Source organism: Ambystoma mexicanum, chromosome 12, assembly GCF_040938575.1.
Source record: "Ambystoma mexicanum isolate Mex_15411 chromosome 12, UKY_AmexF1_1, whole genome shotgun sequence".
In the NCBI taxonomy this organism is placed as follows: domain Eukaryota; kingdom Metazoa; phylum Chordata; class Amphibia; order Caudata; family Ambystomatidae; genus Ambystoma; species Ambystoma mexicanum.
In genome coordinates, this window is record NC_090936.1 from 153,660,217 (window position 1) to 153,679,690 (window position 19,474).

General features: G+C 51.0%; 1 protein-coding gene across 3 annotated transcripts in view; it reads right to left on the reverse strand.

Moving 5' to 3' along the window:
• Positions 1-18,738, reverse strand: part of FGD4 (FYVE, RhoGEF and PH domain containing 4) — a 1,139,208-nt gene extending 1,120,470 nt beyond the window's left edge. For 2 of the 3 annotated variants that reach the window (XM_069628200.1, XM_069628199.1), the window contains exon 1: positions 17,579-18,735. In XM_069628200.1, coding sequence (XP_069484301.1) covers positions 17,579-17,792 — 214 coding nt within the window. In that variant the 5' untranslated portion in view covers positions 17,793-18,735. Of the gene's footprint in view, positions 1-17,578 lie in introns of all 3 variants that reach the window. The other variant, XM_069628203.1, reaches the window with a different exon arrangement.
• Between the last annotated feature and the right edge of the window lie 736 nt (positions 18,739-19,474).

Here is a 19,474-nt window from a genome sequence, read left to right on the forward strand (position 1 = left end):
GTTAACTGTACACAGGGCAAACCTATGCCAATAACCAGGAGCAAGGGATGCCCCTGCGCCAGTGGTACCAGCCTTGACTCCAGATCGGCAACAGCCAAGCGGTTCATCACAGCCGGTGAGTCAACGGGAGAATCTATAAGGACCGAGCTGTGTTCAATGAGAAGTGCCAAATGGCAAGTTTGAAGCAAGTTTAAGGAACTGTGAATGAACTGTAAAAAGGTGGAAGGGGAGACCAGCTGCAAAGGGAAACCGGCACCACATGGGTGTTAATTCAGGAGACTCTGGTCGAGCCCCATATGAGAGAAACTACAAGTACAGAAGGCCGTAGGAGGGACAGCAAAATAGTTCAAAGTGGTCATACAGAGGGTCGAGCAAAAGGCCCGTACAATCGAAAGACTCTACAAGCACTTTCAAAGGAAGAGAAGTGAATCCCACATTGAGAGAAAGAAAGGGACGTGAATCACACATTGAGAGAAAGCAATTGATGTGAATCCCGTAATACTTGAAAGTAAAGTGAATATGAAGTCAAGAAGGGTCCGGGCCCATACGAGGGGGACCCATGGGTGAACCTATCACCCAGCGAATATTGGAAATGAACTTTCATTTGTTAAAGGAACTTCTTTTTTTTTAGCTGAGCATGCCAGGCCCTCGAAGGCAAGAAACTATCAAGTGAGAAGAGACTTAGCCATTGATGGTCCTGCCAGCTGCCATTGGAACTGTCATCTCGTGCTGGAGAGGCCCGAGACTGTATTGTGCTCCAAGCTCCCATCTTACCCAGTGGTCAAAACAGAGGGGAAGGGAGTCCCAGACTACCGCATCTGAAACATATGATTTTGAGAACACTTCTTTTTTTCTTTTCTTGAGAAACATCCCACACCCTTTTTTGTATTCGATGTGAGGTTGGCAATAGGTTTCTTAGTATAGGCCCTTCTTATTTTGACACGATGCCACTAGGACTGCCTTATTATACATTTGATGGTCGATGATTGCTCCCATCTTAGATTTAGGTCTAGAATAGGAGTTTTCCACACTACATACAGAATTCATTGTTAGATAAACACCCTTGAACTGTGATCACTTGTGTCTGTTTTACTTGTTGTCACCACGCGTTCCACACGTCAGCCATAGCAGAAAGCTATGTTTTTTGGTTGCATTTCTTAATTTTTTGTTCATTTGTGTTGGTGGCTTTAAGCCACCGCCGACATTGAATTTCATTTTACTAACGTTAGAAATATGTGCCGACGGCGGATAAATGTTGTTAACCCGCCGACGGCACCTCTTTGCAATGTTAGTGAAACAATTTTAATGCCGGCAGCAGCTTTGCTTTCCTGATGCCGCCGACTTTCACTTTGTTTCATTAACGTTACAAATATGTTCCGGCGGTGGATTCATGCTGTTAACCCGCCGCCGGGATCTATTTGCAATGTTAGTTGAGGAAAGTGAAAGTCGTCGCCGGCTTGGCCTGGATTGTTTTGCTTCCCTATTCATGCTCCTAAATTGTATTACATTTAACATAAATGTCCCTGTTCATTCTCGTTCCTGGATCTTTGTTGCTGCACTCCATGTGGACTTTTGTTTGCTTGTTCATGCATGGACTTTTTTTTTGGTGTCTGCCGGATTATATTGATGTTTCCCCCCCTTCCCCCGAGCGTTGTTGCTGCTGCTACTTCTGATAATTTGGTGTTATTAGTCTTTCTTCATTATAAGGTCAACGGTTAGAGGTTGTATTGCTCAGCATCCACTGGTCCAGCTTCGCATCCAGTTGACACTGCCACTCGTGGAATATTAATTCAGGTTAACCCCCTAAATGCCAGGCTATTAAGCAAGACTATGCAAAAAGGACAAGCATACTCGTCCTTGGCACTCATACCCAGCGTTGCGTGCATCATAGCATTCCATCTGCCATCAGTGACACAGCCTATGTGCGTTCACGATTATAAAGGAACAAGTTACTTACCTGTAACTTTTGTTCTCCACCATGGGTCTGGTATGGATTCACATGCTCATGAATATTCCCTGTCGTCAGGCTGGGAATCCTCGGTAAAGAAAAAAAAATCAGTATCGGTTTCGTTTCTGATCTGTCTTTCTTAGTAGTAACCAATCACTGGTCTCTGGGTCATACTGCCCCCAGCCAATGACTGCCCTCTCCATAGGCCCCTCCCCTGGCAGCAATCCTCAGATTTGGTAGCACGTAAAGTGGCAGTATGACCAACTGAAGAGCTGCAGAGGGGAAGGAGGGAGGGTTCACATGTGAATCCATGCCAGACCCATGCGGGAGAACAACAGTTACAGGTAAGTAACTTGTTCCTTCTCCAGCATGGGGTCTAGCATGGATTCACATGCTCATGAATATAAGAATACATAACAGTACACACATGTACAACCACGGGAGGTGGCAAGGCTCAACATTAAGCATTACATCCAAATCTCAACATTAAGCAACTTACCTCCTCACCAGGCCCACCTTCAGGCGAACAGGTTGCGTAGCACTGCTTGGCCGACCCTGGACTCCTCCCTGGAATCCCAGTCAATGCAGTAGAATCTCGTGAAGGTGTGCGTCGACCTCCACGTAGCAGCCCTGCAGATGTCCAGCAGGGGCACACCAGACAAGAAGGCTCTGGTAGCAGCGATCGATCTGGTCGAATGGGCTCTCGGACGGCCGGGCAACGGTCAGTTTGCCAACCGGTGACAGTGCATGATGCAGCCGGAGAGCCATCTGGAAATGGAAGCCTTCGAGAGGTCCTTCCCCTGGTTCACAGGTGCAAAGTTCACAAAAAGCTGTGATGTCTTCCGAAAACTCTTCGTGCGGTCCACGTAGAACTTCAGCGCTCTAGCTACATCCAGCGAGTGCAAAGTCCTCTCAGCCAGCGACGAAGGCGACGGGAAGAAAACTGGCAACACCAAGGGCTTGTTGAGATGGAAGTCCGACGGCACCTTGGGCATGAAGGAGGGGTGCATCCTAAGCACCACCCTCGTCTCGTGGAAAGTCAAGTATGGAGGCTTGCAGGATAGGGCCTGGATCTCTCCCACCCATCGTGCGGATGTGATGGGAAGAAGGAACGCTGTTTACCACGACAGGAACTTCAACTGTGCCAAATGCAGAGGCTTGAATGGTGGCCCCATGAGCCTGGTCAGCACCACGTTGAGCTCCCACGCCGGGGCTGGAGCCTTCACTGGCGGGAACAGTCCTTTCATAAATTCCTTCACCAGGCGATGACACCACGGGGGTGACCGTCCTGTAGTTCTGGTGTATCGGGAAATCGCTGCCAGATGTATCTTGATGGAAGCATGTGCTAGTCCAGCCTTGGCCAGCGACAGTAGGTATGGTAGCACTTGAGGGGCCGTAATCCGTAGGGGTTTAATCTTCTGTGCACGGCACCAGACAGAGAACCTCTTCCACTTGTGTCCGTAGCACTTGAGAGTTGAGGACGCCTTGGCATTTGCAAGAACCTCTCTGCAGTCCGCTGGGATATCGTACCCTCCAAACTTTAGTGCTGCAGGTGCCAGGCCTGCAAGTTCAGCGGCTCTGGGTCATGATGAAGGATCGCACCTCCTTCTCTGGAGACAAGATCTGCTTCCGTCGACAGTTTGACTGGTGGGGACGCTGACAAGTCCAGAAGGTCCAGGAACCAGATCTGTCTTGGCCATGCCAGTGCGACGAGGATCATCCTGGACCGAGACCTCTTCAGTTGGTTGACGAGTCGCAGTAGCAACGGCAAGAATGCATACAGGAACAGGCCGTCCCAGGGGAACGAGAAAGCATCGCCCATGCTCCTAGGCTGGGGAAACCTGCTGGCGAACCTCTGGCACTTGGAGTTCATCGCCGTCGCGAACAGGTCGATCTGGGGTTTGCCCCATCGTTGGAAGAGTCGATCCACCTGATCTTGACGCAGTTCCTACTTGTGGCACGAGCACAGCTCCCTGCTGAGTGAGTCGGCGATGGTGTTCTTTATCCCTGCTTGATGAAAGGGTACCAGAAACATCCCCTGGGCAACGGCCCAATGCCACAGATCCTGGGCTTCCTTGGCTAGGGCTGGGGGATCTGGTTCCTCCCAGCTTCCGGATGTAGAACATTGTGGTGGTGTTGTCGGTGAGGATCCTCACCACCTTGCACTTGAGGGACGGGAGAAATGACCCGAGGGCCCAGAACACTGCCCGGAGCTCCAGGATGTTGATGTGCAGTGGCCTCTCCTCCGGGAGCCAAAGTCCTCTCTCGTGAAGATCTCTGGTGTGCGCCCCCATCCCTCCAGGGAGGCATCCGTCATCACCTGGTGTGCCGGGGTCTGAAAGTCCGGGCCCACCGCGAGACGCACGCGGGTGCCCCACCACCGAATTGCTTGGCGGAAAACCTTGGTGAGTGGGATCTTGTCCTCGAAACTGCCCGCCGCTTGCATCCGACGGGCGTCGAGGAACTCCTGTAGAGGACGCATGCGTAGCCTGCATAGGAACACCAGGTAGATGCATGAGGACATCATCCTGATAAGGGACTTGATGGACCTCACCCTGGCCAGCAAGTGCTGCACCTTGCCCAGGATGGCCTTTGTCCTTTCTTCCGACGGCAAGGCCAAATCGTGCTACTGTATTGAGCTTGGCTCCCAGAAACAGTGCGACCTGCGACGGAACCAGGTGGGATATGGGGAAGTTGATGGAGAATCCCAGGTCCGTGAGCAGATAGACAGTCTTTGCTGTGTGCTCGACGGCGAGTTCCCTTGTTCTTGCCCGGAAGAGCCATTCGTCCAGGTAGGGATAGACGTGGATCCCCTGCAGGCGCAGCGGCGCCACCACTGGTGCCAGGCACTTGGTGAATACCCTGGCGCCGACTTCAACCCGAATGGAAGAGTCTTCAACTGGTAGTGCCGTCCTTGGACCACGAACCTGAGAAACTTTCAGTGTCCTTTTAGAATGGGGATGTGAAAGTACGCATCCTCCAAATCCAATGACGATAGGAAGTCGCCTTCCTCCAGCTGGCCCAGCACGTGCTGGAGGGTGACCATCCGGAACTTTTTGTGCCTCAATGTATTTGTTTAATCGATGTAGGTCCAGGATGGGACGCCATCCTCCAGTCTTCTTTCTGACGAGGAATTATGTCGAGTACACTCCGGAGCCCTGAAGCCTCTTTGGGATGAGCTTGATGGCTCCTTTCTTGAGCATCGCCCTTACTTCCAACAGCAGTAGAGGGACGTGGTTTTCCTTCCTGGCAACGGGAGAAATGCGGGGGCACTTTTTTAGAAATTTGAGAGTGTGCCCGTGCGCCAGGGCATCCAGCACCTAACGGTCGGTGGAGATGGATTCCCACACGCTGACGAACTTTGCCAGCTGGCCTCCCACCGGGGTGCTCAGGTGGGGGCCCGACGCTACGGCTGGTTCAGTCTTGCTTCGCGGCCTTGCCGCCTTGGCCTCCCTGGCGACGATGGCGAGATCCACCTGACTTGCCTCTTTCTCTGTAGGCCTCTTGCGAAGAGGAGCGAGCCACCCGACGGTACGTCGAGGAGCCACCACCAAATACTTTGGAGGCACCTTGCTTGCCTCCGGAGTTCCGAAAGGGCGGCCGTCGTTGCTGCAGAACTCCCAAGGCCCGAGCCGTCTCCGTGTCGGTCTTGATGGCCTGAAGTGACTCATCCACTGTCTTTCCAAACAGATTGTTCCCGTCGAAGGGCATGTCCAAAACTTTGGTCTGCACGTCTTGGCGGAAATCTGTCACCTTGAGCCACCCCCGCTGTCGAAGGCAAACGCTGTTGTCCAACTGGCGGAACCCGGTGTCAGCAATGTCCGTGGCTACCGTTATGGCATGGTCCGACACCACCTCACCCTCCTTTACGATCTCCAGGGACTCTGCCCTCTTGGCGTCCGGGAGGAAGTCCAACAAGGGGGCAATCTTGTACCACAATTCCCTGTCGTAGTGGGCCACAATCGCTAGGGCGTTGGCCGCCTTAATCGTCGTCGCCGCAGACGAGATGACTCGCCGTCCCATGGCGTCCAGTTTCTTTCCCTCGCCGTCCGGTGGGGAGGTTGAAGTTGAAGCCGATGCCCCCGCCGCCGCCTTCTTGACCGCCGCAGAGACGACCGAATCCAGGGTCGGCTGTGCCCCAAGGCACAAAGGGGCGGCGTCGGGGACCCGGTACTTCTTCTTGTACTGGTCCCTCTTGGCAGGGGTCGTGGACAGGTTCTTCAAAAGAGCAAGTCCCTCATCCCAGATGTCATCCAGCAACGGCACAGCGAGGACCATCTTCCTCTTGGCCTCACGCCATTGGTAGAGGAAGCCTTTCTTCTTCTGTTCTTCAGGGCAGAGCTGGAAAAGCTCCGATGCCCTGGCAATCATGGCGTGGAAGTAGCCAATTTCGTCGGGCGGGGAGGCCCGAGGGCGTGGTGATGGAAGGCCCATCCCGTCATCACCACCGTCATCATCCGTCCCCATCGTGGCCGTATCTGTTCCCGTGTCCTCCCTAGGATCAGGGGAAGACGATGGAGGCTGAGAGGGCCGTGAGGGCGGGGGTTGATGAACTCTCCTCCTCTTGTTTGGAGGGCTTCCCGACGGGCCCGGTTCTGCTGGGTCGTCCATTGGGGGTAGAGACAATCTCGTCCTTATCTCCATGCATAAGGTTTGGATTGCCATCAAAATGGCCACCGAGTTGTCCTGTGGCTCGGATTGCGACGGGCGTGCTGGCTGCTCCTCCTCCATGGGAACCTCGTCGGCGCCACCGTCGCTCTCTTCATCCTCCTCATCGGGATTCCTTCCGTGGGACCGGACCTCCTCAAACTTCTTGAGGCCCTTCACGACTTCAACCAGGTCCTCCTCGGAGGCTGTATCTGTGTCCGTAACGGCCACCGCCCCCCCCCCCCCATCTTTTTCGACCGGGGTCTACACGGGGGGGTGGGGGATGTCTTCTCGATGGGCTGAAAAGAGGTTTCCCTCCGTGGTGGTGGGGAAACTCTGGGCCCCGAGGTCGCCTCCACAAGCTTCGCCAGGGCCGCCGCGACTACCTCTGTAGAGGCCTTAGCCAGGTGAATCAAGGCCTGCACCACCTTGTGCGCGTTTGAGGCCTGGGGGAGGGGGGGGGGCACCGCCTCGCTCCCCCTCAGCTGGTTCCTTCGAGATCGACCGGGGCCTCTCCAGAAGCTTAGGCGGGTTCTCTGATGTTCTCTTCCCCGAGCCAGAGCATTGGCTCAAGGTTGATGGCGCCGGTGAAGGTGTGCCCTGCCTGGCAGCCGAGGAGCCCGACCGTTCGGTGTTCCTGGTGCCCGCAGACTCGCAGTGCTTTGCCTTTTGTTGGGAACCCGTCACCGGAGCGCCCTCACAGGACTTAGAAGACCGCTCGGACTTCTTCTTCTCACCTGCTGGGCTCTTTCCTTCCAGCCAGTTGACGAGGCGGGTCCGACGATCCCTCATAGTCCAATCCGTCATCTTCATGCAAAACGCACAGTCCTTCTCCACGTGCGTTTTGACTTCGTGAAGGCAGTAGAGGCATCTCGAATGCTCGTCCTCGAACACATTCTGTAATCCGCATCGAGGGCAGTTCCTAAACAGCTTGGATCCGGGTGTCGAGCTTCCCTTTTCTTGGGCCATGTCCACGGGGTAGGCCTCAGAAACTTTTGGAATCCTCCAAGAAGCGTAACTCGACGAAAACTTTGCCCTTGAGGGGCGTAGAAATTTCCGAAACGGGTCCCCGTTAATCGGAAGTAGAAACGGTGGAGCTTCAGGCTTGATTGACAGATAAATGAGATAAAACTCTGAAAAACGCAAAACGAAGTAAAAGCTAGAGAGCTATAGTAGGAGGATTCCCAACACTTGAACGTGCGGTAAAAATCTGAGGATGGCTGCCAGGGGCGGGGCTTAGGGAGAGGGCAGTCATTGGCTGGGGGCAGTATGACCCAGAGACCAGTGATTGATTACTACTAAGAAAGACAGATCAGAAACGAAACTGATACTGATTTTTTCTTTACCAAGGATTCCCAGCCTGACGACGGGGAATATTCATGAGCATGTGAATCCATGCCAGACCCCATCCTGGAGAACGTACCTTTCTCCTTTATATAGTGCAACCAAACTGAGAGAATGGCAGGAAAAGTGAACCTGTGTCGAACTGTAATTTGGCATTGGTAAGTAATGATTAGGGAGAGGATTCACGGCTGATGGAATCAATCACTGCAAAGCACTCTAAGATGCTCTGCATGTGGGGGGGGAGGGCGGCACAAAAGTGAGCAACGCACAGAGGTCTTGTGGGAAATAGAAGGGATTCCCATTCCCCACGTTCAGGCGGCAAAGGTGCTCTTAACTCCACATGCAAACATTAGGCACTCATTATAAGCAATCAGCCTTGCCCACTTTCAAAAGAATTCTAACATGCATTGGCAATGCCAACTGTCTGGGCTTTTGTGTAGGCCTGGGAAAGGCACTAGTCAAACACTGCTGTAGTGGTATTAACTGCCATTGATGGTAGCAGGTGCAACCATCAGATAACACAGTGAGGAAAGCACTCGCCCCCGATATCTGTGTACAGTCTCTGGTGGCAGGTACAAATCCTGGCAGGGTCAAATCAGCCTTTCTTCCTTCTGATGTTGATAAATTGAGTACCAGGCTGTGGGATAATAATGCCTTCTGTTATTTCAGTACTCTCTATAGTTGTCTAGCGCTATATAAGAAATTAATTCTCCCTGGAATGGGCCTCATACGCTATGAACAGTGACCGCCAGAAATTGGCATCGGAGTGAGGGGATACGTTGACATTCCTAAAGGGAAATTTCAGAGCGCAGTGGTGTCCCCGAAGACTAAAACTGCTAGACTTGAACTAACTGGAAGGACGGCCATAGGCAACGAGCGATAGAGACTCCCAAGTTGCAGAGGAGAGGAGACGGAGGGTTTGGAGGGAGGGGGGAAATGTTTAACCCGGTGTAAAACCAATAAAGAGACTTTTTTTTTTTAAAAAATGGTGCGAGTACCTGGCAAATGCCCAATACTTATACATAAGCCAAAACTGTTGGTTTTTCCAATGCTTAATACTTCGGGGGGGAGGGGGGGCGGCATGAAAACGTTGGCCCCTGCCAGCTCTGATGTGGTACCAATAGGAGCAGAACCGACAATATTTTTTTTTTTAACACAGAAGAAAAATGGCCACTGCTGACACTACCTGGTGAGCAAAATAAATTCTATTTAAGTGAACCTCTTGAGATGCTTTCTATACATGCCTTCCTCTAAGTAACATTTCTCCTGCGAGATGTTTGTTTTTTTCCTAGCTGGATTCCGCTTTCAAGGTGAAGTTGCTTGAGGGTATGTATGTTCAGGTCACCTAATCTCTCGCCATGGCCTCCTAGTGGCCACAGGACACAAAATAAAAAAGCATTACTGTTGAGACGTTTCCGGACATATTTGACAAATGACGAAGCAAATAATGAAGAAATGCCTTGGGGGGCGGGGGGATGACACCGGACAAAAGAACCCGGATACAGCAGAGGACAACGCGAAGCTCGTTTTGGTGCACAGCAAGTCCCGAAGACATGCAGTCTGTGCTGAAGACTGACAGACAACATGAGCTGTTGTGGAATAGCCCTTCCCCGCCTCAGGCCACCCCCATGGAACTGCTCAGTGAAGTGCTGCCAAAAGCAAAACGCCAACAGTGAAAGTCCATGCACATGTTTCATACACATACCCTTTGGGTGGTGCCTTTGGTAATTGCTACCTCATTTAGCTTTTATTCGACCTCACAACCAGTGCTTTAAGTGGGGTAAAAAATTGAGGGGGTGCCCTCGTTTGGGGGCGTGGCTTCCATTGCGGGCGTGGCCTAAAAGTGCACAAATCATAGTAAGGTGCGCAAACAAATATATAAATGTATTTGAGCATTTATATATTTGTTTGCGTACTACTATGGTTTGTGATTTTTCAAGCCTTCTTTTATATACATAGCAATGTTACATATTTCTATGTTTATAAAAGGTGGCTTGAAAAGTGCACAAACCATAGTAAAGTACTCACACTTGTGTGCTTACCTTACTATGGGTTTGTGTACTTTTCAAGCTGCCTTTTATAAACAGACATTTGTAGCATATGTCTATGTTTATAAAAGACGGCTTGAAACGTACCCATCTTTTATAAAGCGTTGATGACGGACAAAACCCAAGGTGGCTTTGTCCGTCGACAAAGCTTTATAAAAGATGCCTTGAATTGTATACGATTCAAGCCGTCTGTTATGATATGTCTACGTTTATAAAAGATGGCTTAAACGTACACAGTTGAAGGAATCTTTTATAAAGCCTTGCCAAAGCAGAAAGGAGCCTCGGGCTCAGTGATCTCTGCTTAGAGCAGAGATCACTGAGCCCGAGGTGTCTTTCACCCTCTGGGAACCCGCGGGCTCTGATCTAATCTGCAGATTCAGAGGGTCAGTCAGTGACCTGGCGAGGGAAAACTAAGGGACTCTAGCTTCCTCTGATGGCCCCTCAGATGAGGGGTCATCAGAGAAATTTACAGTGACTGACGGAAGTGCCAGCCAGTCACAGCAACGCTGTGCCTGGCTGGCACTTCTGTCAGCTTGCTTGACGTTAAAGTGGCGGGCGCATCTCCCGTCACGGCTGCGGCCGCGGCGGGATAATGCATCCTGCCATGGAGTGGTGAGGCCGGGGGGCCCCGGCACAGCCCCACTTTTTGGAGACTGCCGGGGCCCAGCCCCGGCAGGCCCCGGCCCACTTAAAGCACTGCTCACAACCACCTGTAAACGTATGAGGGAATCAGTTCTGAAGAGCTTAGGCGACATAGCATGCATTAAAAGGTAAGTTGTATCCATAATGCTGAGCCATGAGCTGTGAAGAGGTCTCAAAACCTATCTTTACAAGAACTTTGTTCCAAGGTGCATGGGTGAAACATCTAAACTTGTAGTTTTTTTCAAAACAAAGGGGGGTCTGGGAATCTCTCTACCAGCGTGAACACAGCCCAATGACCTGTTCTTGGGTGAATAACCCCTGGGGAGACACTACCAAGTCTTTAGCTCACTGTCCCTTTCACAGAGAAGAAATTACCCCACATATCAGTCTTTGTCCTACCCTGGGGCAGTCCAACACCGAAATGCTAGGCAATTCTCCTCTGAACAAGAGTGCCAACAGCAACCCCATACACGCGTTTCAGCCTTGTTGGGCATCATCAGTGAGCTACCAGGGCGATCCAGACGTGGACCCTTTGCTCACTGGTTTTAGGGAGGCACAGCTTCACCCTGGGCAGGACAAAGACTGATATGCAGGGACATTTCTTCTCTGTGAAAGGGACAGTGATCCAAAGACTTGGTAGAGTCTCCCCAGGGGTTATTCATCCAAGAACAGGTCATTGGGCTGTGTTTGTGCTAGTGTAGTGAGATTCCCAGACCCCCCCTTGTTTTGTCATTTTTTTCTTCTTGAGTAGACCCAAAAAGGCGAGATCTCTAATTTTCTTGCAATGTCTAGAACACCTAGGCATTTACGGTCAACCTTGATTGGGCCAAGTATGGGCATCAGCCGTAGTTTTAGGATTACACACATTCACTCCTAAACATCAAGTCGTTGCAGAGTAGCCACTTTGGGCAGCTCAGTGTTAGAGAGATGAAGTGTACAGGGCACGGCAAAACCGCTCTTCCCAAAAGTAAACCCTTCATCCCGCTGCAGGACTTCTGGACTATAGTGTAGGCCCCTATGATTTGCACATCGATGGGGGAAATGCTCTCTTGACAGTGCTCACAGATGCTAACTTGGCTCCCCTTAAAGCAGACCATCACAATGCAGCATGTCCTATTATGGCTGGGGAAATATTTGACTGAATCACCCAGTCCTACGCAAACTACATTGGCTTCCGCTCCAGGCAAGGATACTGTTCGACAGAGGACCTGGAAAAAACTCTGGCTGCCCTCAAAGCCACATCGTATACAGGCGATATCCTCCGTGCATCCATACTCAAGACCCTTCCTGCAGAAGCACTCCTTCCCTACCTGGAGATCATCAACAGCTCCCTAACTCAAGGCACATTTCCATCAGCCCTAAAAACCAGACAAATCCTCCCTCTACTTAAGAAATCCACTCTGGGCCCTGACAACCTACTTAACTATCGCCCCATTACCCATCTTCCCTTCCTAGGTAAGATCATTGAGAAAGTGGTAGCTGCACAACTCCAGCAAAACATTGACATCAATAATCTCCTCCAAACCTATCAAGCCGGGTTCACACCCGGATGGAGCAAGGAGACAGCAACCATACAGGTGGTCGACGACGCCCTCAACATCCTTGATGATGGCCACCCCTGCCTCCTGGTTCTACTCGACCTCTTGGCCGCTTTCGACACAGTAGACCACCAGGTGCTTACAGACACCCTACATGAGCGCATGAGAATCAGCAACCATGTCCTACTCTGGTTCAAGTCCTACCTCGCCAACCGCCAGCAGTTAGTTCAGATGGACTCCTCTAGATCGCCAATGCTACCAGTCACCTGTGGAGTGCCACAGGGTTCCATACTCTCCCAAGTTATCTTCAATCTATACATAGAGCCGATGGGAGCCCTCGTAGTCACACACAACATCCACATCCACCAATATGCCAATGACACACAGCTATATTTCAAGATCGACTCCATCAAGGACATCCATAGGCTCAAAACCTGCCTCACGCTGATACAGTCTTGGATATCCAGTGCATACATTAAGCTCAACCCCTTCAAGACCAAATTCCTACTCCTTACCAACAACGAACATCCAGCCATACAGTCCTGGCTATCAACCATGATCTATGAGGGGTTCACACCTGAGCTAAACTCCTGCACCAAGTCCCGTGCGTTCCACGTCGAACAAACACCTCTCCTTCAAGAAGACACACATAGCTAAGAAAACCCAGACAGCTTTGTATCAACTTTCCATCCTGCAAAAAAAAGTCAAGCTCGCCTTCCCTCCGGATAGCTTTAGATCCACTGTTCAAGCACTGGTCCTACGCCACCTGGATGGGGGCAATGCACTCCACGAAGGCCTCCAGTCATCATCCCTTGTGACCCTGAGAAGTGTCCTACACACAGCTGCACGCCTCATCAAGGGTCTACGCAGATACGACCACATCATCCCGCCCCTCAACAACCTTCACTGGCTCCCACTGCACGCACAAGTAACCTTCTTGCTGCATCATCTATATGGCAATCACCCTCAAGTCACCCAGCTACCTTACGGAGAAACTGTGCATTTCTGGCAGACAACGCACCACCCGAAGCCAGGACGTGGGCAGATTTGAAATCCGCTGCTGCAAAAATGAAAGGACCAGAAAACAAGCCTTCTCTGCCTACGCCCCAAGACTATGAAACCTCCTCCTCATCAGCATCAGACTCGCCGCCACGCCCTTACAATTTAGAAAAGAACTCAAGGAATCTCTCCTCCTCTACACATATGCCATCTGTTGCTTCTCGAAGCTAGGTCTGCGCTCAATATATAACATAAAAGTAAGAAGAAGAATGCATGCATTATCTACAAAGAACTCACCAGTAGCACACCAGTGTACCTGGCAGGTAAGCTGCACATATCTGATGGCACATGCTCCTTGCACAGCAAATCGGCCCATTGTTTCGAATCGCAACTAGTCTCCAAAGAGAGGACCTGCAAACAATCCTTCTATTGTCATGCATCTACCCTCTTGAACTCGGTCCCAGAATTAGCTCGGAATGCCCCCACAATGCTCCAATTTTGCAAATCTCTCAAAACGTGGCTTTTTCAACAGCACCAAGGACTAACCGCAATGGATGCAGAGAATGCAACTTACAGTACTACCATGCTATTTATTAAAAGATGCCAGCCTAAATGCTGGCTATTCAAACCTTGTTCAGCAAGCAACTTTAAACAATAACAGTGTACATAAAATTAATTGTGAGAATTTGAATATTTACTGGGTCAATGTATAGGTTTCTGATTGTGTTTTTCTTGTCTGTGGGCCGACAAGACCAGCCGTTGAGCAAATTGTTCCACGCATGCTAAATGGAGCATTGTTCAAACGCTATAGTATGTTCACTATGGGATATACTTTGCACTTGTCTATGCTCACTCGGTTATGTTGCACAGACAGCATTGTGTGTTCCGTTATTGGAAATTATGCATGCTTTTGTGCCCTCAAGGTCTCTGGGTGCTCTGGAGGATCTCAGATGAGGGACTGAAATTAGTAGGGGAAATGGAACACAGTTTTGCTGTTCTGTTGATGCATGCAGACCAGAAGCACACCAAGCTCTACATGTCGGTCAGTTTCTATGTGTTCGGTGTCAAATCCATAAAAGGCCTTTGTATCTGAAGAGGAGTCTCGTGCACCCCTCGTGCTAAGATGTATTGGTCAGGGCAGTGGTGCAAGTTGGTTGTAGAGGTGTAGTGTTCTGATGACTGTTGCAAGTCTGGGCGGGTTCAAGTGAACACACTTGTGTTTTTTATATTGCGACGTAGAAACCACTTCAATCTAATAATGTTGATCACTGAGGAGTACCGGTACTATAGGGGTCACTAGGCACTTAAACTACGATATCAATCTGCACATTGCCGTGTGGGGGGGGGGGGGGGAGTAACCAGGCCCACACAATCCACAGAGGCCCTGACTGCACATAACTGGGTGACAGCAAGTGGAAAACTGCAGCCTCCCGAGGTGAAGGTCCAGGATGGAACAGCTCGACACCAATGAGCCCACACATGGATTGAGCTGCCATTTTCATGGTGCACCATTCCGGCCGACTGATGCCAATGTGCTGGCACGTGCTTGGCACTTTACTCGGTTTGTTGAGTGGTCATCGTGTCTGGGTAGCGAAGTCCCCATGCCTTGTACTCTCTGTCCCTTCAAGTTTCCCACTTAGCTCCCAGGAGAAAAAAACATATTGAGTTGGTGTGTCATAATAACGGTGAACCTGGAAAAAAATTCACCTTTGGGCCATTTGGCTACAAAATCTCTCTTTTCCCTCCACTGCACCCAAGGCGTTCAGCAATCAATCTATGACCACCAAAGACAGCCCTATTCCAACACATGATTACCCCACCCTCACCCCCAACACTCCACAAAACCAGAATCTGCCTCCCCCGGGAGCTTCCTAATACCAAATTGCACAGAAATCAGGCAAGCAGTCTCTCGGAACTCACTCCTCCCAGATGGCTCCACCCAGTGCTGGAAATGGAGAACATTTTACTGGGGTACCTCTTCATGCGGGGGGGTGGAGCTGGAGCTAAAAGATGTACATGCCCTGAACATAGGATGCTGGCTGCTTTGCATAAAACAAAGTGCATTTGGGGAACATAAGAATGAACACCAATGTATCAAAAATGTATGTGCTAGTACATTCCTTCTGAGCATGCAATGCACACTTGGTATGGTGCTCCTTTCCCCTTTCAGAATAGTCACCCTTAAGAGTAAAATGTGTGCAAAGCACGAGACAAATATACAACTCTGGAGCAATGCTGAGCAAAGGATGACTCAGATGCAGTCTGAAGTCGTTCACTGCGTCTCTATGCAGTGCAGATGAGCGGGGATATGCAACGAGCGGCATAACCCACCGTCCACCCAGTTGAGGAAGCCGGACTACCTCTCGCAGCAGTTTCCTGGTCGCTGCGTCTGAGAGACTCGCAGCAGTTTCCTGGTCGCTGCGTCTGAGAGACTCGCAGCAGTTTCCTGAATGCTGCGACACAGATACGGCGTTCAAGGGGGAGACTCATGGCAGTTAGGGGCAGAAAGCTTCCTCAACCTGGGGAAGTTTGGGCCTCGTGTCTACATGGAGAGTGCTCCAGCCAGACAGGTTTTTGATCCAGCTTGTTCCAGCCCAATTCCACCTCCAAGAAGACAAAGCCAATCTAGACTCCACCTCACTCTTGTTTCTTTGAGGAAAGGTTAGGAATACCATCCTCTTCCCCCGAACATTATTCATCTCCTCTGGTTCAAACCCAAATTATCCTCCGATATCACTACTACCTCTGCTTTTCAAGAAGGTTATCCCAACTCTGTATTTTTTGCCGGCTCGAAGTTCACAATGCCGAAGAGAAAAGTAAGTACTGCTAAAGGTTTTAAGCTGGACGGATAGAAGAAATCAGTACATTTGTTCACAATCAGCTTGGATGCCCAAAGGCATATTTTTTGTCAACAAGGAAGCATATATGAGAAGCCGATGTCAGTGGAATGAGAACACTTATGCAGTGCAGCCCTAGAATGGAACCGGGCTCAAGAAATATGGCTGCCTGGGAGTTGCGCAGTAGCCCCATGGTCACACAGTAGGATGGAAACCGCAGGGTAGCAACACACAGAAAGGGCCACACAGTAGCATGAACGGCACAGGGTAGTATGGTGGCCCCAAGATCACACCGTGGGATAGAAACCACATGGTAGCAAGACACACATACACAGGGGCACACTGTAGCATGAAAGCCACAGGGCCACACAGTAAGATGGAAACCACAGGGTAGCGAGGCAGCCACGTGGTCACGCAATAGGGTGGAAGCCATAGGGTAGCAGGATAGCCTAAGTGTGATATTTGAGTCACAATCTGACAGAGCATATCTAATTAGGCACTAAAGACAGCATTTCAAAGCCATGGCAATCCAGTCTAGTGCGACAGTGATCTTAAGGTTGCACTGCTGCCTCAAATTTAGCACCACAGTCACACGAGGTTTTGTTGCTTGCACACATTTCTGCTCCTGCCCAGGGGTGGAGCTCCTCTACAAAGGCAACAACTCTTAATAATGTAGCACTGCTATATATGGTAGCAATGTGTCAATGTGGATCAATAAAGCAACATGCTAGGACTGCTGCAAAACAACAAATCTAACATGGTAGCACTATTGAGTCTCTACGGAAACAGCGGGTCTCTCGGCACCAAACATCTTCGAAATGATTAACATTTAACGGCATCTCTCGGTCCTCCACCAGCATAATTTTGCAGAAGATTGCAAAGCTACCTCATATGAATAACTTGCTAAAGTTTGATTTTCCAAGACAGAGCCATGTCCAGCGGGTGGCATGTGCTACCCCTGTAATCTGATTGTCACCACAGGTGCCACCCCATTATCCTAAAGTATGATCATTATGTGTGTGTGTGTGTGTGCTTGTACTTCATGCCATCACTGCATAAGTCAGTGCCCTGCTTGGACTACCCCAATCAAAAGAGTCTGGACACTCCACTGTTCCGGGAGCAGCACAGGTTGCATTTTTACAATTTCTTATCAGTTGTCCGAGTGGTGCGAGTGGTGCCCCGCTACTTTTTTTTTTTTTAAGTTGTACTGTTCATATACTTTTCTTTTGAAAAAGAAACCACTCCGGAATGGTTTCGCTTTAAAATAAAATAAATAGAAGTTGAAACTTGCACTTCAGTGCACTGAACATTCCCTTAAACAGCAGGTGTGTTTGTTTGGGGGGGGGGGGGTGGATTGTGTGTGAGAGGGGGCGTGGCGATGGGGTTTGTAGGGAGCGGGGACAGGCTAGCAGGGAACACTGCTTATGGTTAGTGGGGAACACCATACCCAGAATGCACTATGGTATCCATGCAGGACTCCTCAAATTTCCCCTATGAATATGATGAAAGGGCACCAGTGAGAGTGCCATGATGTGCACGTACACCATGAAGCAGAAGGAAACGTGAGAACATTACCTTCATCCTGACCCTCTTCGGCTCTGGGCGGCTTGTCCCGTGGACCTCCCTGCACTGGACAGGACCTCTTCTTGAAGGCTCTCCTCCTGAAGTCTTCATTGCTGATGTGCGTGCAGGTCTGGTCCTGGGGGGCAGCTCTCCGCAGGTTACTGTGACTGGCTCTTTTCAGTCCGCGCCCCAAAAGGGCTGCATCGGGCTCAGAGTCCTCCAACATGCCCAAAGTTTGTCTTCCCCCCTACCAGCACTCAGTTTCTTTTACAATCCACTAAATGGAACGCCACAAGATAGGGATATGCAGGATCCAATCCCAGCAATCCAGGATCCAATCCCAGCAATCCAGGATCCAATCCCCAGCAATCCAGGATCCAATCGCTCCTTCAGGTGTTGTGATGAATTAATACTAGAGATAAACTCCAAAGGGGGTGAATGTAGGGGGTCACATCTTTAGTAGCCCCCCCTATGGTAAGGGAGAGGGCTTTAGCTGGAAATCGCATCCAAATAGTCCTCAGAATTCTCAGCTGGAGATTCAGAAGCAAAGCCTTCCCTGGAGACAGAGCAGAATGCTTCCCGGTGGGAAAAGTTAATCAAAAGCAGACTATTCCCTGGGAACCGAGCAGCACCGCATTCCCAGGAGACGGGAAATCGAAGCATTCCCTGGCGCAGTAACACTCTGGGACGGGGCTCTCGAGGTGATCAGCAGCTGGACTTTCCATGGAGAAGCTGAACTAATCATCTCCTGGAGCATTCAAGGGACGGCCCCTGGAGTACCACGTCTAGAACATTCCTCATAGCATCATCCCCCGGAGACAGCACTGGGGGACGGAGCTTTGGCGCAGACCCCTGCGCTGTGGGCAGCAGCAGCACGTCGTGCCTAGAGCCCGTCCTGTACGTGTCTGCGCAGCACTGTCCCTGCTCCCCAGCTGCTCCCTACAGGCTGGCATCTCAGGCTGCGCTCAGTGCGCACCTGCCGCCTCCTGCTGCTGCTGGAGCGCATCTAGCGAACATTCGGGGGCGAGCGGCACAGCCTGTCCCGTTGGCTCTGCTGCGCCACTTTCAGTCAGGCATTTAGCCCAGGCGACGAGGAGCGGGCGCACATAGCCCCTCCTCCGCAGTGACTCCCGGGCCCGGGCTCTCTGGTGTTTACACAGTGCGCGCCTTGCACCTCCTGATTCACCTGAGAGGCGCGCGCGCCCCGCCCACTTCCCTGCGCGCCCACCTCTCTCTCTCTCTCCCTCTCTCCCGTAGAGCCACTCCCAACATCTCCCAGCGGCGCACGCCTACCTCCGCGTCCCGAGAGCGAGCGCGCGTGGGCTCCTTTCCTCAGAGTGCTTCTGGCCTCTTACCGCTTAAATCCCTTACACGTGCGGCCAATTGGCACTTCACTCTGGGCCTCGTCTGACCAAGCCGCCGCCGCTGCCTCTGTGCACTGCAAGATCTCACGGTGGCAAACACACACACACAGAGCAGCGACGAGCCGCCTCTGCTGCATAGTTTTCATTCCTGGGCCAAGCCCCTGCTTGCCCACTTTCCCACTTAAGCAATCTTAGGAGGGATTTATAACCGGTAGTCTGGAGCTGAGGCAGGGTGGAAACCTGATAGACATGGACCACCCCCTACCCCCAACTGTCATGGCACGCCATTTTGTCCCCCCTCATTGGGCAGGGACCCCTTTCCCATGACCCCCCAGAGCTACAGTAAGGGTTTGTGTGGTTATGGGAGCCTACGCTCACATATTATTTGGTCCCTTTTTAGGTTATGCTAGAGATTCAGAGTGATTTAAATAGTTCACCCTATGACGATTTCCCAAAGGAATTCCAGGATAGGAGCCATTGCCAGGGCTGACCCATTGATGGGTTAGGGCTGCCTCCTGGCATGTGATCACCCACTCTCCTTTCG